Source organism: Phyllostomus discolor, chromosome 6, assembly GCF_004126475.2.
Source record: "Phyllostomus discolor isolate MPI-MPIP mPhyDis1 chromosome 6, mPhyDis1.pri.v3, whole genome shotgun sequence".
NCBI lineage: Eukaryota > Metazoa > Chordata > Mammalia > Chiroptera > Phyllostomidae > Phyllostomus > Phyllostomus discolor.
In genome coordinates this window covers 46,978,992-47,003,334 of record NC_040908.2, presented here as the reverse complement: position 1 = coordinate 47,003,334, position 24,343 = coordinate 46,978,992, and the positions used below count along the sequence as shown (strand labels likewise).

The following is a 24,343-nucleotide window of genomic DNA, read 5'->3' as shown; positions in this document are numbered from 1 at the left end:
GCAGCCAGAAAGGGCCTGATTCTCTGTCAGGGCTGCAAACCACACTGAGGGCAACCCGTACAACTGGCTCAGGCAACATAGGAACTCAAGGCCCCTCCGTGGTGGCTGGACTTGTGGGAGGGGGCCACAGGCTCCTTTTTGGTAAGAAGGCAGGAGAGGAATCAAGCTGGAGCCCAAAGACAGGCCAGAAAGTCTCAGGGGTGATGCAGAAAGGGTAAACCCGAAAGCAAGGACCCTCCTGCGGAAGGAGGCTCACAAAGGTTAAGACCACCCCCAAGGTCACACAGCAAGATGGCCAGTAGAGCAGGGCTGGCATGGGCCCTGGCGAAGTCCTTGTCTGAAGCTTGGCTCAAGGACAGATTACATCTCAGCTGAGCCCAGATCCGGTCCAGTGCAGCCAAAAGCTGCCCCCTTCTCAGGCTGCACCTGAGCCTCCAGCCCAGGATGGCAAGGACCACAAGAATGGCAGCCGTGTTCACTTAATTAGGCCCCTTAACAAAGTCAGATCTAAAGAGTTATTCCATTAATGGCCCACAGCAGAAATAGCTGAGAGTTCATTAAAAGTGTGGAGTTGCTATAGCAATTATCTGGGTCGGCTGAGGCTCACAGGGCAGGTTAGTCCGGGGAGTTCATTAGCCTCTGGACAATCGAGGGGGCGGGGCTGCCCAGGATTGATCTGTGGGGAGCTTTTCAGGTGCTTCAAAGCACTTTCCTATGAATGAAATCTGGTCTGTGGTCTCATTTGGTCCTCCCACAGCTCCGGGCTGTAGGAAGGTAGATATTGGTGTCCCATTTTACAGATGGGAAAGCTGAGCCCTGGAGGAAAAGAACAGGGTCCGAACCATGAACTTGGGTCTGACTCCCAGCTCTTCAGACTGAGCCTTCGCACCAAGGAGGCCACGGGACCCCATGCCCCGCCTGGGCTGGCCCCCATCTTTGTCCTCTGGCCTCGGCTGAGGAGCTCAGTGTCGTGGTTCAAACACTGACTTATACTCTTTGGATTACTAATCATGGACTACCTCATATTTCTTTCAATGTTGTTTATTTCTTTTTTCTTTAAGATTTTATTTATTTATTTTTAGAGAGGGAAGGGAGGGAGGGAGGGGGAGAGAGAGAGAGAAACATCAATGTGCAGTTGCTGGGGGCTGTGGCCTCCGACCCAGGCATGTGCCCTGACTGGGAATTGAACATGCAATGCTTTGATTTGCAGCCCGAGCTCAATCCACTGAGCTATGCCAGCCAGGGCCTGTTTATTTCTTTTTAATGTTGAAAAAACTTTCCACTCTGGTGCCCTCTTCCCAAGCAAGGCATGGGTTTCTTTCTATTTATTTATCCTTACCTGAGGATATGTTTATTTATTTTAGAAAGAGAGAAAGGGGGAGAGAGAGACATCAATGTAAGAAAGAAACATTGACTGGTTGACTCCAGTACATGCCCCAAACAGGGATCAAACCTGTAACCTAGGTACATGCCCTAATTAGGGATCGAACCCGCAATGTTTTGGTGTACTGGACAACACTCCAACCAACTGAGCCACCCAGCCAGGACAAGGCTGGGTCTTGTGGGATCCCCGGGTCCAGAGCTGAGGCATCCGTTTGAGCTCAGAGACTCTGGGACCAGCAAGGACTTGGCCGAAGGCAGGCGAGATCCCCTCCACACACACTCGTGTACCCATAATTACCCGAATGTGCGTGGAGCCTCCAAAACCTAAAGGGCCCGCAACACCGAAGGGCTTGGAACACTAGACTGGTGGGAGCTGTGGACATTCTTTTGTGTCGGGAACCCCAGGGCAGTCTGGTGAGACCTACGCACCCCTCTCCAAATAATGTCCCTAAATGCACGAAACAAAATACATAGGATTGCAAGGAATTATATTGAAATAGGTTATCAAAATACTTTTTAAATTGTGATAAAGTAATAGGTTTGCTTTTTAACTAATGAATTAAAAAACAAGCTCTACCAGTGGATCTGTTAAATGTAAATTTGATTTAGTACTCATTTTAAACAATATTAAGTTTGTTTTTCTTTTATTGATTCTAGAAAGAGGAGAAGGGAGGGAGAAAGAAAGGGAGAGAAACATCAGTGTGAGAAACATTGATTGGTTGCCTCTTGCATGTGCCCCAACTGGCGACCGAACTGGCAACTCTGGCATGTGCGCCTTGACCAAGAATCGAACCAGCAACCTTTCAGTTTGCAGGATGATGCCCAACCAATGGAGCCACACAAGACAGAGCTTTGAATAACATTTTAGGATCTCTGTAACAACCGAGTGGAACACGGAAAGGTCTGTGATTCCCACTGGTGGCAGCCCCAGGGCCTGCTTGTTCCCGTGGTTTGCTGCCCACGTGTGTAATGGAAGGAGGTGTTACATTCTGGTTATAGGTCAATGTAAATTTTTCCCCAACCAAATCCACAAGATCCAGCATTCTATCTGCTGACACTTCGGGGCTCCAGGTTAAGAATCCCTATGTAGAATTTTGGGCACAGAGCTAGTTATTGGGGCCCCTGTTGACTTTTTTTCTTTCTACATGTGTTTTGTTCCCGTTTTCCCTGACAACATACGACCTCCACCCCCATGTCAGGAGAGTGCAGAGGAGCTGTCCAGCTCCCTGAGAGCCCCAAAGCCCCACACCCATGCACGTGCACACGTACACACAGATGCTCAACACTCTGCGGGTCTTACCTACGGCAGGGAACGGCACAAATCTCTGGACGAGAAGGCGGGTGGCTGGGGTGAACTTGTTGGCTTTCTGAACCAGGACATTAAGGCCCACCTTGGAAAGAGAAAACAGAAAACTGCATGGTGCTACAGCCACCTATGGGAGGAAGGGACAGGTGGGGTGGGGAAAGGAAGAGCAGCGAGGCAGGGGTGCCGTCTTCCCCTGCAGTTGCAGCCCCAGCCCTAGCCTGCAGAGCTCCAGCATGGCCATTTAACACACCACTACCCACTCCTTCCAGTTAACCGGCTCCTATGAAAGACAGAGAGAAGCAAGGTGTTGACTATGTGTGCATAAACACACACGTAGCCTCTGGGAGAGGAAGGCGATGGCTGGGGTGGTTGCTGTCGCAAATAAATGTAGTGTAGGACCCTCATTCCCATCCCAGTCTCTAAGCACCGCCTTTCGGAGGCTCTACTGTGAGCCCAGGCCTGGGCCTGGTCAAACCATGAGGACTCAGGAGAGTGAGATCCACGCACCTGCCCACAGGTGCCTGCAGAGCTAAGGAGAGCAGCCCAGAGCAGGGCAGGGGTGAGGAGGCGGGTGTGGGGCCATCTAGGCTCACTGGTCCTGGGCACTCAGGCCCCAGCTCCCCTCCCCCCGCCATTGCCTTGGGCTCTCCCCACTGCAGTTCATCCCCGTGCTGTCCTCTGTCTCTACAACACGGGTCCAGTCACGTCGGCCACCGCCAGCTCCTCCCCGTGATCTGTGGGAGAGGTGCAGTCTCCTGCGTGCAGCGGTCTGGGCCTCTATCACCGCAGTGCCCCACGCCCCAAGCCCACGTTCTCCTTCCGTGAGCCCAGTTCACTGCTCGTCAGGTGCTACACTAGCTTTCCGGCCTTGGGGCCTTTGCCCATGCTGGTCCCTAAGGCAGGGAGGCCTTCCTTCCTCTGCTCAGCCCTCACCGGTTCATGTGGCGCCCACCTCTGAGCTCCGCCTCCAGTGTCGCTTACCAACACTGGGACTCGTTTAACCTTCCAGTCATGAAGTCTTTTCACCTTTGCCTCAGTTTCCTTGTCTGTAAAAATGTACAGCATCTACAGCACCCCAGGGCTGCTGTAAGAGTGTGTATAAGTGTTTAGACAAGAGGCCTCAATAAATTAGGCTATATAAGAACGATGTCACCTCTCCCTGGCGGAAAGTCCCTCCCCTGCGCATCAGGAGTCCCTCGTTCCCAGCTCTCAGTACACCGCTCATGTGTGTGACGTGCCCCCAAGACTGGGAGGGAGGGAGGAACCCACGTCTTCTTCATCTGTGTATGCCCAGCATTTAGGGCAGTGGATGGAACGTAGGCTGAGTACACTGTGACTGAGGAATAGACACACAAACCAACAGACGAATGGATGGAGAGATCAGCAAAGGCTGGAAGCGGGGCGGGCTCGTTGGAGGAGGAAAAGTGGGATGAGTTTAGGCAGAGGAAAAGGACCTTTGGGTGGGGAAAACAGCACAAGCACGACACGGAGAGGGAAAAGCAAGACACATGAGGCCAGACCAGAAGACAGGTGTGCAGAGGCTTCTGCTCCCCCAGGTGAAACCAGAGCCAGCCCCTGCCCTATGGATCATTCCTGGACAGAGGGGGCCCAGTGCAGCCTGCTCTGGTCTGGCACACCTGTTGGCTCAGCAGACAACCTGCACCCACAGCCCTGGCTCTGGCTACAACCTCCTGTATTGTTGGGGAAGAGGCAGAGCGTTGGGAAGGCCTCCAGGGCTGCTGGGTACCTGCAGCAGTCAAAGCAGGGAGCAGCAGAAGTGGCCCTGTGACCCAGGAAGACAGGAAGTGCCAGCCAGCCAGCCCTTGCATAGCCCAGGGCCCCACAGGACCATGGAGCTGCCAGGCAAAAACCCAGCCTGGGCTCTTGGGTGCCTGGCCTCCCTCTGGAGCCTTAAACTAATTCTCAGAGTCCAATACCTGTCCTTTCTGCATGTTCCAGGAAAAGCTGTGGGGCAGGGCTATGCACCGCAGCTCGGGCACATCTCAGTGGTGATGCAGCGCAGGCTGTGGAGCTGCCAGCCTGCACTGGGCCCTCAAACCCTGCTCCAGGGCTGCCCCTGCCATGCAGACAGAGTTCAAGTGCAGGTCTCCCAGCTCTCAGGAGCAGTGACTGTCTATTCTGTGACTCAGAAGTGTTCCCCCAACTCCCCCAAAACACCAGTGAACATGTCCTTGCAGAGTGCAGAGAGGGAAAGTGTGGAGGGGCATAGGGAGATGCCAGGCCACGCACAGCTCATGAAATGCCTTAATTAACCCCCCAACACAAGGCTTTTACAACAGATAGGGCCTTACCCCTTCTTACAGATGCAGAGAAGTTCAGGCAGGTTCAGAGAGGTTAAGTAACTTTGTCCAAGGACAGACAGCTATTATGAGGCAGGTGAAGCTAGGATTGAACCCACGCACTGCAAGCTTTGTTCTGAACCACTGTGCTATTTACTTTCCAATTGCCTTTCATCTCAAAGAGGAGTGCTTTAATGTCTGACATGCCATTTGAAACTGGCTGTTTGCATAGCAAAAGCCTCCCTGAAAAGACCAGCTTGAGGCTGGGGCCCAGGGAGAGGAAAGGGGAAGGCAGCTCCAGTTAGGAAGATAGAGCCCTTGGACCTAGAAATCGGAAGGTCTGGGTTCAAACCCCACCCCCACATTCATCTGGAAAGATGCAGAGTGTGGAGGAGTGGGGAGCAGGAGCCCTCCGAGGAGCCAGCAGGGAGCTCAGACCCTTCCCTAGGCAGTCTCTTGAAGGCAGGCAGGGCTGGAGTGTGGCCACAGTGCAAGGAAGATAGAGGCCTTTGGTTGCAGTAAACACTCAGACTTGCCCCTACCCTCAAGCCTTCCCCTCCCTGGCTAGCACGGCACAGAGTGACTAATCCAGCCCGTCTCCCACACCCCACATGGGAGCCCAGGGTAGGGAGGAAGAAAGGAGAGAAAACAGTGCTGGGGTCCCAGGTCTCTCCCAGCCTCCCCTTCTCCAAAGTCCACAGGAGTATCCCCAACACAGCCAGGGTGAGACTTATTTACTAAGGCACACACACGTTTCTGAGTACCTGGCCAACACGCCCAAGCCCAGGGAAGGGACAGGGACCAGCAAAGTGGGGAGAAGGCCTGGGCTCCAGGGTGGCCCACCCACCAATAATGGGCGGTGGCAGAAAGGCATGAATGCAGGGAAGGCACGTGGCCGCTCCCCGCCTCTCCTCCCAAAGCCCCCATCCCAGGCCCGACTGTCCCAGCAGCTAGGATGGCTGGCGGCGTCCCGGGAAAGAACCAGGGTGGGCTGCAGACCAGGGGTTGGGAGCCCGTCTGTTCTGGTTCCTCAGGGGCCCTTTGGCCTGGAACATTTGGTGGAGCCCATTAAAATTAAAAAGCCAAGTGGCTGGTGGCTCTGAATGCCAGCTCATTTTCCCTGGCATGGTGGGTCCTGTTTAAGGGAACCAGCTGGCATTAATGGCACACAACTCATCACGAACAGCAGCTAGCGATCAGAAAAATCTGAGCTAATAATCAGGTTTGGGAAAGATAATGAGATATGGAACAATCACTGCTGAGGGTCCCCTAGGGTCTGTTTTAACAGCCTCCAAATAAGCCACAAAATAAAAATTAACCAAACAGGGGCTCCATTTGGGTGGAGGGGAAAACAAACAGGGTGTGGGTTTTGCAAAAGAATTCCCATGTGGTCAGCAGATGGGGGTCCTGGGAGAAGCCAGAGCCCAGGACATCAGCAAAGGCCTAAGGACCTTCTCCGGCCACCTCTCTCCAAGCTCCGGCTCCCAGGCTGGTGAATGTGCCACGGGCAGCTGACAGGAGCAGAGGAAGAAGAGGGAAGACTGGCTTCCCGACGATCCCCCACAGTGGGGATAAGTGTTGACAGGCACCAAGAATCGGTGGGGGTGGGGCGGGGACTCCATGACACAAGACCACTGCCATGAGCCATGTGGCCGATAGCTGTCTCCTTAAGTATCAAGGTCTTGCCCAGGCCAACAGCAGCCTAATTTTTGCAAGGCCAGCAAAGAGACACCAGGTGGGGCTTGGGCAATGCAGGCAGCCCTCCAGGACCTGGGCTGTATCCTCTCCCCAGCCTATACATCCAATGCCCTGCAGATGCCTCTGTTTCAAGGGGCTTAAGGCACTCCACCTTCCTACAACCCAAATGAAGGCTATCTTGCTCTTCCTCACCCACACCTGGTTCCTTGCCCATTCCCGGCTCACTCCTCATGCGGGAGACCCAGGAGTCTTCCCCCAAGAGGCCTCTCCCACCCCACATCCAGCCCTCCTGCAGAACTACCCGAGCCATTTCCTGAACACCTTGCACGTGGCTTCTCTCTTTGCTGCAACCACTTAGCTTAAGCCCCAGTCTCTTCTCCCCGATGACTGCCCGCCTTCTAGCTCAGCTCCCTGCTTCCACCCTTGCTCCCCCCCAATCCACTCTCTACACAGCAGCCAGAGTGATCTCCTAAAAATGTATGTGAACTCGCTTTAGCCTTTCAGTGGCTTCTCACTGTACTTACAGACCTGCACAGCCTTGTGTGGCCGCCTGGCCTTCCTTACAAGGCCCTAGGCACCTCACCATCACCCTTGCCCCTCAGATGAGCCAATTCTCTGGCTTTCTCCCCCTCCCTGCCCCGCCCCGTCTCTCTCTCCTCAGGGCTTCCAAGCACTGTCCCTCTCTTGGCCCCCTCACTTTTCGGCTCGAAAGCCAGGCAGGCCCTCTGAGAAGCCCCTCTTCACTCAGGTTCCCCTCTTATAGCCTCTCACGGAACCTGGACCTCTTCCTTCTCTGTACCTATCCTGGCTTTGAAGTATATATTTATTTACCTTCTTAAAATGCTGTAAATCAAAGTAATACATGTATATAATTTAAAACTGTGGACTCATTACTAAACGTCCATGTCTCCTAGCAGGTCCCAGCTGTGGCCTCAGAGCCTCTTCTGCCCATTCCTCACTGAATTCCTGGTGCCCGGAGAACTGAGCAGGTGCCGCATATGTGTTCCTAGAGTAAATCACCGATTTCTGAAACAGGAGGGAAAAAACAAAGAGCCACAAGGAGGCTGGCCTTGTGCAGTCACTGCGGCCCACCTTGGCTGAGAACTCTACCAGTGCTACATGCTGCACACTCAGTCTATGTGCCACTGAGGGGGCAGCGTGTCCCCTCTGCCAGGGGGAGGGTCCCGGAAGGGGTGCCCCTGGGGCCCTGAAGGCTTCTGAGAAAGGAGATGCCTGATGGAGCCCTGAAGGGCCAGTAGGAGGCAGCCAGGCTAGAAGGAAGGGTTCAGCAGGCTTCAGAACCGGCTCTGTGGACTCCACTGGTGCTTGCCATAAGGGGGACCAAGAAGGCACGAGGGAAGAATCTAGGTCCACTCTCAGGTGGTGGACGACAATGTAACCAAATGGTCAGGAGTTTGTGTGGGTCCTGGAGGGCAGGGGCCCAGGTAGGTCAAGGGATCTTTGAGGTACCAAGACTGACCACCAGAGGGCACTCCTTGTAGAAGAAACTTGGTAACAAAATGGCCCATTACCGGCTAATTTTTCCGCAACCCCAGCCAGCCTGTTGCTTGGCAACAAGCTCAGGAGCAAAGGGCCCAAGTGGCTGGGAGAGAGTCATGCACAGGTTAAAACACCAGTCAGCTCTGGCTGTGACTGCACGGTTTGTTTGCCGGCTATGACGGCCAGACCTGACCCCCCAACCGTCACCCACAGAGACCAGCTGGCCACCTGCTGGTACCCAATTACATGAGACCCCTTCAATGTAGGAGGGGACAACTTGTCCTCCCTAGAATGTATACAGAGCTGACATTCATGTCAGCCTCCCCACTGCCAGCATCACCATCTGCAGGCTTCTGGAACACTTCACATTATGCTACCAGGTCCATGTGATGGGCCCTCCGACTCAGAAGCCAATCCTAGCGACAGCAGTAAGACAATAGCCTGGTCCAGGATGCTCAGGCTGTTGGCCCACTGCCTCCATCACGCCCAGAGAAGAACAGCAGGGCCTAAGGTATACCCTGGACCACAGAGAACACCCTGAGGTACGCCTAGAACCACAAGGCCAGCTGGGTGCATCAGGCAGGGGGCAGAGCATGCTGTGAACCAGGGACAAATACACATAGTTGACCTGACTTTGGCCAGAAAAGACAGGCCTAGGAACCAAGCACAAGGGTGAGCAGAGGTTCTAACCCTGTTACAGCTAAAAAACCTCTCAAACATTTTCTTTCAGTCCTCACTGCTCCTGGGGTACCTGGGGAGGGACTTGTCTACCTGGGGGCCTTCAACCTGGAAGCCGAGAATACTGCTTGACTTTTCTGGCCCCTTAGGTTACGGGGTTGGGGAGCTGGAAGAAAAAGAGGTCCTGTGGTAGGAGAATAGTGTGTGATTAAGCCTGGGTTTGAATCCCAGCTCTGCCACTGACTTCACCTCTGTGTCTCAGTTTCCTCATCTGTAAAATGGAGATGAACACCTAAATAGTACCTGTCCTTCCTATGACTGTTTGCCTATCGAACTATCATGGGGACATGGAGTGAGCAGTGGGAACTGGGAAGGGGAGGGGCTCAGCCCAGGGATCCCCAGGGCTGCTTCCTTACCCTCTAGTGTCTGGTAGTAAAAGTTAATAGACATCACTACATCCTATACAGGGAGGACCCCCAGGTCCCAGGACCTTTAGGAATGGAGATCAGTGTTGCCCCATAAAGGAAAGTCCTCGCCAGCTAAGACCTGGCAGAAAGTGAAGGGTTTGGGGATCAGGCATGAAGCAACTCTCACACTCTGGCTCCATCAACTAAACTCTGACTGGACTTTAGCCCCTAGCCTTCCTCTCCAGCCCCAGGCCTATTCCCCCCAGTCCCTGCATCCATGAAGGTGGTCCACTGCTGGGCCGCCAACCCCCTGTGCCTTCTCCAGCCCCCTTCCGTCTGCACCCCTTGCGACGCCATGGCTCCCTGAGCCTAGGCACGAGTTCCTGGCGTGGCTCTGCTGCCCCCCTGCTCCATCATCCCCTCATCGCCATCACTCCAAACACAGCAGCCACACTCATTTTCTGACACCTGGTGACATCCGTCGCGCTCTCCTCCTGTGCGCATCGTCGTGTGCCGTGCCCCCTATGTGGACACAGCCCTGCCTTCACCTCTCTCTGTCTGTCCCATAACAGTCATCCCTGTGTAAATCAGGGGCCCCATCCCTGGGTCTGACCACACCCAAGGGTCGCCTTTGTCATAATTCCGGGTATAGCACAGAGTATCCCAGCTTCCCCACCCACCACCTGGAAGCACACACCAGTCGGACTGCAAAGTGCTCAGCACACAGGCACCCTTCAGGGAGTGAACGGGTCGCCAGGGCCCCATGAGGGCTGACCACAGGAGTGCTCGACACTGGCTCCCGAACGAGCTCACGGCGAGGACTGACGGAGGCTTCCTTTGTTAAAAGACAGCAAACTGTTAGATCTCAAAAATAACTGAAGACGAAATCTCTTTTTTATTTTCAAGCAAGAAGCCAGACACTGCCAAATCTATTTAGAGGGTTCACCAAAAGGCTGCTCACCCGCACCACAACCAGCACGAGACTTCACTTCCAGGGTGTGCAAACTGGGGATCCCTGCTTCTGGGGGGTGCTGACCAACATCAAGGGCTCTAGTGAGAGGAGAGCAGGGCACTGCACTGTCCAGAGGGGAGGCTGGACCCTCAGGGTCCGACCTCCACTCCAGCTCATCCCTAGCCCCGGGATCTGCCTGCAGCCTGTCAGCAGCCCCATCCATGCCGCCTGCTTGTAGGGACTCGTTTTAATTAATGCCAGCGCTGGGCCAACCACTGGGGCCCTGACACTTGTTTGCAGGTCATCTCCTCCTAACGGGCTCGCCCTGGGAGTGGATCTGTCACTAATTGAAGCAGAGATCAGTTAATGAGGCCGCGGGGCCTGGGGTTCCAGAGAACAAGGGAAAGGAAAATAAAATAAAGCCTCTTTCTTTGGAGGTTTTGTGATTTACACACACAAAAGAAAAGCAAGCGAGCTGCAGATTTTCCAAGTCAGAAACTCCACTCCATCTGCCGGAGTTAGACCCTCACTGTGTGAAGACGGCAGGCGGAGGGACGCCGCCACTGCGGAGACTCGTGGATCAGAGCGGAGTGGGCCCCCCGGGCCAGCAATCAATCAGCAGCCTAATTAACAAGTACTTATGGAGCAGTGCTCCATGCCCCCTCGGTGGGGGAGAAGACACAGGGCCTGTCCCTGGTTAACTCGTAATCCAGTGCAACAAGGAGAGGACAGGACATGGGGTATAACCGAGAGTGTGAAGGACAGAAGTTTCTAGAACTTGTGAGACGGGCAGAACAGTATGGGCTGGCGTGGTCGGGGAAAGCCCCTCTGAGGGCTCTGCAGACAGCAGGGCGGAGGAAGGAGGGCACCCTGGCACCGGCACAGCCCCTGGGGCCCATGACAGCCCTGTATGAGGCCCCCAGTCCCTGGGGGTGAGACCCTGGCTCTGAGAGCCCTGAAGGACCCCAAACCCCCAGTAACGCTGCTCAGCTTTGTGCCTCAGAATCTCCTCCCCACAATGGGGCTGGCTTTGGCCCTAGGGAGTGGATGGGACGGCCTGACTGAGGACCCCTTGGGTGAGACAGCCAAGCCTGGGCCCTGGCCTGAGGAGGAAGTCCCACCAGGACGGTCACCCCCTTCACTCAAGGCCTTCCCAGTATGAGCCGCTCAACATTCTCCCCACATGGCTCCCCCTTCCAACTCCCCACCCCACCTCACCCTTAAATCCCAAAGAAGGAAAAGTGGGACGTTCAAGCTGCTAAACTAGGCTGAGGCATCCGCTCCTCGCTCCTCCCGTCATAAGGGGAGAGGAGGTAACATGAGCAAGAAAAGGTGACAGAGCCCTTTCCTGTCTCTCACAAGAGCCCCTGACCTTGGCCAGCAATTTCCACAGAACCAGGACCCTCAGTTAGTCCAATCCCAACCTGGTGAAGTCTCGTGCTAGGCTGCAGGGACACCTGGGTGGGGTTAGCAGTCTCTCGGCCGGCCATCTAGACAGATTTGGCAATGCCTGCTTCTTGCTCATGATGATGAGACGTGAGCATTCAGGGAAGGAGAACAATCTTGGTCATGAAATGGGGACACCCCCCCAACAGCTATTTGGAGGCGATCTGGTCTACATAGCAGCGGAGTAAATGAGGCCATTTCAGGACAGCCTCATCCCAACTTTAGAGGAACGGTGGAGTAAACGATGGCATTTGGTGTGCTGGGTTAGTGCTTTTTCATGACCCATCATTATATTTACTCAGTGACACAAGAACAATGAGGAAAGTGGGTTTCACAAAAAGATTATTATATGGAAATGTTTTTTGATTCAAATTTCCTAATTTTTTTCTTACTAATTGCACGATGAATAAAATACGAAGCTGTGTGGTGACTTGCCCCTGCAGTCAGCGAGAGGAGACCACCCAGCCAGGGTCAAGAGAGTGCCGGCCAGAGGGACGAGGGTGGGCGCAAGGGTAGGACGCATGTGACCAAGGTCCTGGGAGCCTGAGCGGAAGTTCAGGCTCTGGCCTAGGCCCCTTGCTGTGTCACCTGCCTTGGGATCCATCCTGAGGCTAATACAGTCTACAAACCTCCCCTACATAACAGCTGCTCTATTCTCGGTCCTGTGGGATTCAAAATGAGCCTATTGCCCCTGTCTTGAGGAGCTTGCAGGTCCCCAGAAGGGACTAGGCATGTGACCACAGGGCCAAGACTATAGAGAGGGGACAGGAGTGCCCCAGGAGCCCAGGCAAAGAGCAGGGGGAGCTGGCATTGGGGTCAACCTTGAGAACCACTCCACAGCCCCTAGTTTCCTGCATTAGCCATGTGACTGCATGTGATGACCCGCTGCCCTGAGAAGAGCACCAGGCCATCTGGGGACTGACGTGCTGCCCTCAGCTGCAGTGGGCAGCCCTCCACACCACCCACAGGTACCACCTCCCCTCCCCACTGCTCGGAAACCTGAATCACCACTTTACGCTCTCTCTCAAAGTGTCAGCAGGACCTACTCTCTTCTCTGCTCAGAAAGCCTGCCCTGACGGCCCACACACAGAAGCCTGTCTCCCGCACTCCTTGCCCGGGCCTGACCATCAGACAAGGTCTGGCCCAAGATGCTGGGGAGGGCAGCCACAGAGCAGCAGGACTGGGGTGGGGGGCTTGGGGGGTGGGGGTTTACTCACAGCAATGGAGACGGCACTGATGACAGCTCCTAGGTAGCCCTGGATGAACTTGGATACGGGTGAAGGCTGGAAGACAGAGACAGAATTTCAGGCCCACTGGGTGCCCACAGCTCCCATACTCGCCCTTGCCAACAGCCCCATCCAGCAAGGGGAGGGTCGGGTGGGAAGAAAGAGGTCCCTTTGGAAGCCAAAGGGATCCTGGCTATTGTTAATGCTGTTCTAAACATGGAAATCTGAGGCAGTGACGTCCAGGGAGATGTCGAAGGGCCCACTGCACTCCGCCGGCTCTGTAAAGGCCTCTGGCAGACACTGCTGCCTGCAGGTAGAGAACAGCAAGGGCCGAACGGGTCACTCATGGCTGGGCAAGCAGACTCGGTTTAGGGAGGCTACGTGCTGCAAGTGGGCTGTCTGGCACCTGGAGCACTTCCTTGCTAGACACGGCAGTGTCAAGGCTGGCTCCAGCCTGGCTGGCTCCCACAGGCCTTGTCAACCCTGGTAGCAACTGTACTTCCATGCCAATAGATGACAGTTGCTCGGTATTTCTAGGGAAAAATGTATCCCGACTTGCAATGTAGAAAACTAAGACAGGAGCTGCAGAATTTGCCTTGATATACCACAATGGCAATTTGGAGATGCTGGGTTTAAGGTAAACGAGAGCCGAACCAGTAGAGGTGCACCTGTGTGAGCACATGAAGGGGAGACGTGGAACGAAGGTTTAGAATGAGGAGGGGATGTCCTCAGATTGTGAGGCCCTGAAGTACTACCCCCCAAGGTTGGAAAATGCCCAGACCCTCTCCTACCCAAACCGACTGCCCCCCACCCTGCCACGAGAACCTAGACTCCTTCCCCTCTCTCTGCCTTTGGACCAAAGAGTGAGAACTGACCAGGGCATGAGGCAGCCTTGCCAGAGATGCAGGAGCCCTTCCTGGATGACAAAGGGTGACTGGGACTCACAGCAAGTTCATCCCAGGAGGGCAGGGGGGGACGTGTCCATCCCGTCCTCTCAGGCCCATGGCCCCTCAAGAGCAGCCTTTTAGCTTGCAGCCCGCAGTCCGGGGGCACTGAGGCCGCTTCCAGGAAAGCTTGGAGGAGGCTTTAGGGAAAGTCAGGCCCCGGGGGGCTGCTGCTGTCCTGATCCAACTTCAGGTATGAGAGCGGCCCGCAGGGCATCCTGAAGCCGGTGGAGCTCACCCCTCTCCCCGCCCCGCCACACTCCCATGTCATGGGCCTTCTTCACCTCATGTGAACACTCCCTCCCATCAAGGCCCCTCTTGAGGGGCTGGCAGTTTAAATAAGGTGCCTCCAGGAGGGTGATGCTCGACCCAGGTGAGTGGCATGACACACTGCAGGGAGGATGAAGGGCACCCCAGCCCGAAAGCCGCCACTGGGTGGTGGTCTGTGGTGCTCACCTTGGTAGCATTGCGGTTTGCATAGTTGACACAAGCGTTGTGGCTCTGGTTCAGCCACTGAAAGGCAAGCGGGGAGAGGAGAAGTCAGGGAAGGCGTGCTCACCTCCCTGGAAGCCAGGCCTGGGCCCCAGGAGGCCTCATGTCTTCAGACAGATGTGAGTCACTGGCTCATGGTGGGTGCATCCATCCTGCTATTAGCATGGCCAATGGCCCAGTTTGCCTGGAACTGGGCCAGTTTCAGCACTGAATGTCCTCAGTCCTGGGAAAGCCCTCAGCTCCCAGCAGACCAGGCACTGGTTCTGCCCTCGCCAGTGGCCCATCCTGATCCAGAGGTAGTACCTCCTCCAAAATCATGGCTCTCACTGCCCCAAACGGGCCCCCCTGCCTTTGCCACATCATCCTTGTTACACTACTTCCTGGACAGAGGTGGACAGCTGGGCCCTGGAATGTCCCCAGCCCGGACACGGGCACTGCTGGAGTTTTCCTCAGGGAAGACTGACACTTTCTCCTGAAGACAGACAGGTTCTCCTTCCTTTTCCTCCTTCTGGGTGTGTATGAGACACACGCACACACACACAAACAGAGCTTCAGCTACTGTCGGAGAGTCACAGCCTCAGCTGCCTTGGCCTTGGGGTGGATTTACCTTCCCCCCCAGATTTGGGTGAGACTGATGTCAAAGAGGCTGTGGGCCTCGAGGTCATTGGCCATGGACGAGCAGCCAAGGGACACGTTGGGTGGCCACCAATAAGCCACCCAGCTGAGGGCACCAGCCCGGCCCTCATCACCCCCATGCAAAGGTTAAAGTGGCACAGAATGGACAGAAATGCAGGCTGCTGAGGACCTGCTCGGCAGGGCCTGAAGGCCTGGGGCTTCTCCCAGCAGCTTCTGGGTTGTGGGGAGGTAAGAAGTGGCGTGATTGTCCCTGAGGGGCATGAATGGGGGAGGAAATACTGAGGCAAGGAGTTCTAACCAGTACCTGTTGGGCCCTCCCTCAGGAGCCTGTTTGCTGGGAGACTGTTACCTGCCAGAAGACAGTGGATGCCAGTGTCTGGTTGGGCAAAAGAAGACCGACCACCTGAGAATGAGGGAGGGAGAAAGAGAGAGAAAGGGAGAAGAGAGCTGAAAAAGGCAAAAAGAAACACACTACACTTTTGCAAAGAAAAATCAAATAGCCATGAAGAAAAGCAAGCTGAATCTGTACAAACGGATATGGATGACGTGTATGTACAAACTGCTGCCCATAGTAATACTGTATATGATTTATCCCTGGCTGGTGTGGCTCAGTGGATTGAGTGACGGCCTGCAAACTAAAGGGTTGCTGGTTGGATTCCCAGTCAGGGCCCCTGCCTGCGTTGCAGGACAGGCCCCCAGTTGGGGGCACGGAAGAGGCAACCACACACTGATGTTTCTCTCTTTCTCCCTCCCTTCCCCTGTGTCTAAAAGTAAATAAAATCTTTAAAAAGAAAAGACTATATATGGTTTAAAAAGAAAACAACTTGCAGAATTGTATTACAGCATCTCATTTCTCAAAGAAAAGCATCTTATATATATATATAAAACCATATACACAAATACATACACGTACATATTGCCAAGCATGAAAAAAGTCCCGAGCACAGCAGGTAGAATGGGTTGGTTACACAGAACTTCCTCTCGGATACTTCTGTACTCTTTGTAACAGCTGACACGCATTATTTCCACAACTGGCGGGCAGGGGGACAGTAAAACAGACAAGCAAGCAAAGGGAACACCTCTACTTCTACTCGGCTTACCCGGCTCCTTCACACTCCAACCATCCAACAGGATTTTGTGAGAAGTAAATACAAATCATTTCAGGGGCCTTAAGTGCTTTACAAATACGGTTTCGGGGAATTTATCTGTTATCACTGAGCCCTCATTAGGCAAAACATCCGCCATGTTTAAGCCATCAAATGACTGTCCAGTAAACATTTGTTGAAAGGGTGAATGAACACAGGATCCACTGCACCGTGTAGCTAAGCAAGACTACATGTGTATGTGGGTCCAATGCTCCCAAGACCTAGGCTCACCGACTTTGTGTTTTGTTTTTTTTAAGCCAAGATTAACTGCCTGATTTTAACATTGGCCAAACCTTGGATTTCAGGGATCCACGTGTCTCTCAAGTTTACCTTTTGAATGCTTGTATGCAAAATAACATCTACCAAGTACTGCTGCATATGGAAAGAAATGTGCACAACCATCCGCATACTGACTTATTTATCATTCCTGTAGATAAAATGGCTCTTTGGCAAGAATTTCTGTAAGGAACAAGTATAAGCATTCAATTCTATGCGGTAAATCAAATTCTAGACATCCTCAGCAATATTAGTAAATCATGTTTTAAAGATTAAAATGTTTCTAAAACAGTGAATATGTACACACATTTATATTTATTGGCCCATATCAGTTTGAATAAAATTATATCATGTAAAGCCATTCCATAGCTCCAGTGAGAAATTATGAGATTTTTCTCCAGAAATGAGATCCCAGCTTCATTTTTTTCTTGCAATGACAGCTCAGGGTACTGGAGTGGCAATCAGACGACCTTGGTTCTTAGCCTCAGCTCCATCCTTGCGTGATCTCCAGCAGAAGACAGACCCTTAGAGTTCTAGCTTTCTTACCTATGGAGTGAAGGAGTTGACCTTGGAGGTCCTAACTCAGTTTAAATTCTATTCTCAGGTTCCAAGTAATACGTGTGAAGTCAAGAGAGACCGCCCCATTGTAAAAGGAATCCTCCCAGCCCAGTCCAGCTGAGAAGTATGGTGGGGAACACAGGGCCCCTCCTGCCAGTCAGGAGCCAGACCATAGAGAAGAAGTTGAGCCTAGAGAGGCCTGAAGCTGGGAACAGTGTGAACCAATGTGTGTGTGTCTGCACACACGCACACGCGTAAGAGGGCCTGTGCATGTATCAGTACACATGTGCATGCCTGACTGCTTCCCAAAGCTTGGGGAAATAAAAGTAGTTCTTCACTGTTGAGAACATATCACCCCCCGAATCTGTTGGCTTATAGAGCATGGGTGTGTTATAAGCGATGCTGTCTTCTCCCCTCCAATCCCCACTGCACCCCCTGAACTGTGTTTGAGCCACCAGCAGCGCGGTAAGAGGCAGCCCCATGGAACTCACTGTGTTTACCAGGCAGCTGCTGTCCAGGACCCTCCCAGCTCATTCCCTCGCAGGCCCCTTCTGAGCGTCGGGTGGGCATCAGTCCTGCAGGCACAGGCACGTACCCGTGTTCCTCTCCGTACTGACTGCTGCTGTCAGGCCAGTTCTCTGTGGCCCACGTCTGCCCGGCACACGCATCCTCCCGGCACATATTCTGTGTCCAAACTTCTCTCCTGACTTCATCTTATCTTCCCTTCCCTACATTTGCTTTTGTCTCATTTTCATCTTCATTGATTTATCGTGTGCCATGCATTGAAAAGATGTGATATCAAGTCTTTTCAGAACAAACCACAGCCCTTAACTAAACCAAAGTGGCACCCGAGCTATGGACTATACGCACACACTCATGGCTCGTAACCAGCGAGCTTTCGCCTGGCTGGCCAGCTCTGAGCAGCCTCTTGACCCAACATCCTGCCCTAACACAAAAGCCTCACATTCACTCAGCTCTGACTCCTTAAAGAGACTGAGTGAGTGATTGGTTGATTGATTTTGCTAAGCATGTCCACTATGTCACTTACTGCCACCCTTATTATAACTCCAGGGCTCAGAAAAAATAGAGATTACCTTCTATATTTTGCAAATGGCATGACTGAGGTTTAGAAACATTCAGTGGTCTGCCCAAGGCTTCATGACGAGCTAGAAATAGAGTCACGTCTCCTGATTCCTGGCTTGGGAGCCCTGTCTCTCTGACTGTAGGGCTCCTTCTCCAGCTCATCCCCCGGCGTGAGCACAGAGAAGAACCAGATCCCATGCCCATTCCTGAGCATCTTCTGTGCACCTAGTCTCATGCTGCTCCCCGTGGGGAATACCAGAGGAAAGGAATACAGCATACCTAACCACAACAAACACACAAACAGGAAACGTATGAGAAAGTCCCTTCTAACACCTGGGCATGAACTCGACAAGATGGTTTAATCGGATACTTGGGTATCTGCAAGGTTGATAAATTCTAACATCCAAACTGGAGTTTGGGCTGGGAGAGGGAGGTGTGCTCTGGCTATCTGCTGAAGTGTGCACAGGTGTGTGTCAGCTCACGGGAGCAAGAACAGCTGAGAGACTGACCTCCCTGAAGGAGGAGGTTTGGGAAACCAGTAGACTGGAGGCCAGGAAGGGTGGGTGAGAAGGCAGCAGAACACCCTGCTGGAGCTGAGGCGAAGGGAACAGGGATCCCGCCTTCCAGGTCCTACATGAGGCTGGTGGGGCCAGGAGCCCACAGTGCCAGACCCATTCCCTATTAGGCAACACGCAGCGCCATCTGCACAATCTCAGGAGCAAGAGCAGATATTTTATAACTTCCTTTTTTCTTTTTAAGTCTAAATTAAAAATAAATGTTCCTTCAGTTCTCAGATGTATATCTCTGGTGCAACCTGCCCACATTCCCTCACACTGCCCTTTCCAGAACACGGCAGGGGAAAGGAGGAAAGAGATGGATAGAGAGAGGGAGCCAGTCCACCCGGCTCCAATGCCAGTGGATTGCACCTCTTCCAAGAGGGAAACGCTTCAGGCGTGGCCGCGCAGATGGGTGGAGAGAGCCCAGAAAGCGGCTGGAACCAGGGAAAGTGGAAGGAGAGCCAACAGTCAGAATTTCCAGCCCAGCCTCCACCCTGTCTTTCTGCAGGACCTTGGCCAAATCGCACATCCTATCTTTGCTCCCATTTATAGTCCATAACATGGCTGGGGTCCCCTCCACGGCTCCCACCCCCGGAAGCTGTCCTTTATGCACATCTGCCCATTCTTGCCGTTCCCCTACCCCCTGGATGGCTGGCCATGGGTCCTGGTGATGAACTCTCAGGCTTCGGCTGCCGGAAGAGCTGGACTCAAATCCTGGTCCCAGGATTTATCAGAGTGGTGACCAAGTGCCAGTGACTTGAGTTCTCTGTGCCTCTGTTTTTTCATCGGTTAAATGGTGGTGATCACGGTGCCTCTCTGGGTGGTCACGAGCGCAGGCATGGGAAGGATTCAGCACAGTGTCTGGCATTCAGCAAATGCTTACTAGTTATTAGTATGATTCCTCTCCTCCTGTCTCGTTCTTTTCTAGTCTCTGCTAGTCTCTCCTTCCTCTGCACTCCACAGTCTGTATGACGTAACTGAGCACATCTTGCCCCCATCTTGTCTTTGTACACGAGCCTTTCTCCTCAAAGGATCATGAGCTCCTAAAGGTAGAATAAGGGGTTTTCCTCTGATGTCCCCCAAAAGCACTCAGCACAAAGATGGGCCCAAATGACATGCTGGAAATGTTGCCAACTCATTAGGAACATTAAGCAATTATTGGCCAGAAAAAGATCTATGATGGATTGTGACAATGACAACCATCAGCTGTCTCTTCCTTGCTCCTTGTATTAAAGTCTGAATTGCACGGGGGTGTTGGCCTTTGGAGAGGGGATGAAGATTGAGTTTGGTCCTGATTCTTCACTCTTCTCTGCATCAGCACCCTTGCCAGGGGAGGGATGTATTTCCCTGCTCTTGGTGTTGCTTAGTCACATGACTTGCTTTGGCCAATGACATGTGGGAGGAAGTGGCAGTGTGCCAGTTCTGAGCCCAGACCTCAGAAGCCTCATGTGCTTTAGTCGCCCTCTGGTGCTTCTAACATCACTGTGAGGGGACAGGCCCTGACTGGTGGCACAGTCCAAGGAGGATCAGAGGCATGAGGGCCAGAGTCCAGCCCAGGTGAGCTGATCCTTAGTTGATCCCAGGCCTGTGGTCAGAAGCAGAGCTGCTTCAGCCAAGACCAGCCAAACCCCAGCTCCCTAAAAATACATGTGTATGGCTACCACTAAAATTCTGTGGATGTTTGTTATATGGCACAATAGGAGCAAAATCTCATTAATACTGAGATTACCACATAGGAGGAATGAATGTGTTGTCCTTCTGGTTAAATGTTCTATACCATTACTGCATTTTGAATCATGTCTTTAATAGTGATGTTTGTTTCTGAACAGCCTATCTTATCCATTCACCCCCCCCCCCCCCCCATCAGCCTGAGTCTGGGGCTACCCTGGAAGGGATGGAAGGCAGTTTGTGCTTGAGCCTTGTCTCAGGGCAGAATTGGGATGGGGCCAATCAATGGGACCTACCTGGAAACTGGCTCGCAACAAAAATCACCTCTTCCCTACAGGCCTACCCCTTCCGAGTGTTCCGACCTCTGCAGAGACATGAGGTCTCCCTCTGAAGAAAGGCGCCACCAAATATCCCAGTCTGCTCAGCCACAAGGGGGCGGGGCATGAACAGCTGAACCCAAGGACAGGACCTAGGCCCCCAGACACAGTTCTGTGTCCTACGATATCCGGACGCGGAAAGAGGGACGTGAGCCACCTTCTACCCCCTCGGCCACTGTCCATACAAAACTAATTCAAATGACAGGAAAAGAGATTTTTAAAACAGGATTAAAGTGTAGAAAACCCAGAGAAAAAACAGGGGGCGTGTCAGAACAACCGGGTGGTGAAAATGAAGCCGTGGGAAGGCTGCACGGCACAGAATCCTCCGGCCAAGCTCGGTGCTGGCAGCGTCGGCTGTCCTTCGCACCCCCACCTGGCCTCTGCGTGGCTGATCCCGCCTCAGCCTCCAGCGCCTCCAGCGACTCCAGCCGTGATCAGTTGAGTTGTCACTCACCCCAGGGAGCCTTCCCTGACTCTGAAGACCAGGTTAGGTCCCCGTCATTTGCTCTCCCAGCCCCCTGCCTGCCTTCTTTGCAGCTCTGACCTCCGTGGTATCTGTTTGAAGCGTGTCACTCTTGGGAGCTTGCAGAAGCTTCCAAGGGGTGGGACCAGGCCCCCCCCCCCCCCCCCCCCCCGCCACGGTTACCACCCACACACCTGGGACCCTCCCTGGTAAAGCTGCATGCCCCCTTCCTGCAGCATCCCACCCCTTGCCTCCACAGGGACACGCTCAGTTTCAAACACTCTTCATTTTTCAAAGACCTGCCAGGAGCCCTGGGACTCAACAATTTGCCTGCTTTTTCCTTCTACTTTGTCTCCATCTTCTGATTTCTTTGGCTAATGATCTGAAAAGTAACACTTTAGTGCATTAGGGGTGCTGCTATTTAAAGGATCCTGACTAGTTAAAGGAAATATCTTTTGTCAAATGAATGTTTGTCCCTGACTGGTCAAATCCAGCTTAACTGAGAGACACTTCCAGTATGATACAAACTAGGCTAAAATGGCTGGTGCCATTTACAATGGGAAAAAATTGGAATGGGGATTTAAGGGTATGAAAATGCAGAGTCTGGGATGAGGAAGGTTTGGAGGATGTCAGAAAGGCTCTGGGATGTGGTCAAATCCTCATGTAAAGTGAACCCTTTGGGGCCCACCTGTCCTCCCCAGAGAGGAAGTGACCTGAGCCAGCACCTCCGAGAAAGTGGGGCTTCAAAGTCCGCCTGGTCATTGTGGTGTAAAATGAGAGCACTCAGAGTACAGCGTCCAAGCTGAATGTCTCCAGGCAGAAATCTGGTTTGGATGTAACCCAAGGCCAGTGGACTCACAGTCCAGAAGCATACAGTCTGTCCTCCTCAGTCCCCTAGCTGGATATGGGGGATTGGGACCTTGAGTTTTGAGAGTCTCAGAATAAGGTGTGGTGGGGGGATGGGGGCGCGTTGGGGGGGCAGCAGTGTCATGGCGAGCTCAGGGCTAGGAGGGAGACATAGAAGACCTGGAAGACACTCAGGTCCTGGGAGAAACCCCACCCCTGGTGTCTGAGACGCTGTGGTAGCCGAAGCTGTGGGGCACAGTCTGGCAGATGGGGAAACGCAGAGACAACGGGATGGGACGGGCGGAACACTGGCCCTGCCTTTCCCCAGCCACACGTGCCTAGAAACGACAGTGCTGCACTCCTCTTAGTGGAAACCTGGGAATGGAGCTGCCAATAGTAAGAAGCAGCGATGGTTGGTGAGGTTCTTCTGCAAAGAAGCTGGAGGAGGGCAGCCATGCTCTGCTCTCGCCTCGGGACCAGCCTTGCTGCACTGGCTTAGTCGCCGTGCTTATGTATAAATTGGGATCTCTTTGCCACACACCGAAGGGGGAAAAGTTCCATCTTCAAATGTTAAGCTTAAAATAAGACACTATATGGGTGCCAGTGGATCTGTGAAATCTGCTGACTAAACTGGCACCAGCCTCTGGGAGAAAACCAGCTCTTTTCTCCTGAGCTCTGGGGAGTGAGCAGGGTAGGGGCGGGGTTCCTCTCGGGCAAGGTGGGAACGGTGCAGGGTCCAGCCAGGCATGCTCACCTGGGCAGGAGGCAGCGTGGATGTTGCCTGCAGAAGCATCTCAGTCAAGGTACCTGCCAACCTTATTTACCCCTTTCCTTCATCACTTAGGGACCCACTTCCTAGTATATTCATCAGCACCCCATTTCTATTTCAGTAAGCATTTAGTGGCTTCTGCATGTCTGTATTTTTTACCCACTCCACCTCACCAGGGGCTTCCCTAAGGTGGGACTGGGACCTTGACTCCCGACCAGACCAGGCATTTGCTGAGGGGCTCAGTGGCACCAGGCAGCAGTGGGGTGTCCGAGGAGCTGACGTGGCCGGTGCGAGCCAAGCCTCGGAGAGAAACACCAGGACAGCCACAGTGCTCCTGCCGCACGAGGCAAGGCAGTGCTGGGAGGGAGTGAGACCAATAGGACCTCGCGTGTCCTGTCTACGTCACAGTACCAAGATGGAAGCCTACAGGTTCTCCAGTCCAATGGCTCCTCTCAGGACCTGGCCTCTGGGCCAGCTGTACCAGTCCTGAATATGAATACGTAGGGCTAGGGAGAGGGCCAGGTGAGCACTGTCATTTTTGTTTCTGGCTGCCACTAGGGCCCACTGGGAGATATCCCAGACCATGCCCTCAGTTCGCCTCAACAGAGTGTGCAGACAGGATGCCCGAGACCAGGCACCAGAGCCTGCCCGTGCACTCACTGAGGGACATCTGCCCCTCGCTGGGAGGGCTCTGGCGCTGACCGGACGGTCACAGCATCTGCTCCAGTGGTGAACCCCTGACAGCATGGGAGTGGATCAGCACCCAAGCTCCCGGTATGCCTGCAAGGCTGTAAACGCTCCCAAACGATGGACCTGCCTCGGGTAGAAAGAGGAAAGAGTGAAAAAGTATGGGGTGGCCTCAGTAATGCCTTGTGAACCAGAGACAGTGCTGGCATCCCTCAGGCTCCCAAGTTCATCCCAGAGGGTGGCAGCCACTGACTCGGTAAGGGTCCAGTTGGCCTCTCATGAGGAAATGAACCTCAAATTCAACTCCTCTGGTTCGGCAAAGAGATGCTATTGTTAAATGATGTATTTTTTCAAGTGTGAATGAAATATTTATAAAAATTATTAAGGCAGGTTTCTGTTTGTCTACCTATTAACCATTTCCCCTTCTTCTCACTAATAGAATCCTTACAATTGGGAATTGACTATACATCCAGCCAAATTCTATATGAAATATAAACAGAACTGTGGTGTGAGTCCTTGAAGAAGATTCCTTAAAGGGAGCTGACCTAGAAGGTATATCCTTTTATTCCATCTTTCTCCTCCCTGTACTGTGGATGTGATGGCTGGAACACCAACAGCCATGTTAGACTATGAGGTAATTTTGATGATAGAAAACAGCACTAGAATGGTATAGAAACCAGAAGTCTGGGTTCCTGAGAGAACTGTGGGGATCTGCCTATCTCCAAACTTCTTTGGCATGAGAGAGAAATAAATCAATTTGTTTAAGCCACTATTACTTTGAACTTTTTTATATGTAGATGGTCCTGGCCCTGATATAATCAAAGAAAGCCAGAATTGTAGAGGCCACTCTCTCTGAAAACAGGGCAAACTAGAAAATAATAGTAAAAGAATGTTTTTTTAAAATCCACTTGGGATTTGAAATGTGTTCTATCTAATTAAAGCTAAA

General features: G+C 53.0%; 1 protein-coding gene across 5 annotated transcripts in view; it reads right to left on the bottom strand.

Annotated features, from left to right (window-relative positions):
* The window catches only part of SFXN5 (sideroflexin 5), a 102,394-nt gene that overhangs the window by 39,382 nt on the left and 38,669 nt on the right, over positions 1 to 24,343 (bottom strand). For all 5 annotated transcript variants that reach the window (XM_036028071.1, XM_028517429.2, XM_036028070.1 and 2 more), the window contains exons 7-10: positions 15,318 to 15,371; positions 14,297 to 14,353; positions 12,888 to 12,953; positions 2,684 to 2,774 (exon numbers count right to left, since the gene is read on the bottom strand). In XM_036028071.1, the coding sequence (XP_035883964.1) occupies positions 2,684 to 2,774; positions 12,888 to 12,953; positions 14,297 to 14,353; positions 15,318 to 15,371 (268 nt within the window). The remainder of the gene's footprint in view (positions 1 to 2,683; positions 2,775 to 12,887; positions 12,954 to 14,296; positions 14,354 to 15,317; positions 15,372 to 24,343) is intronic.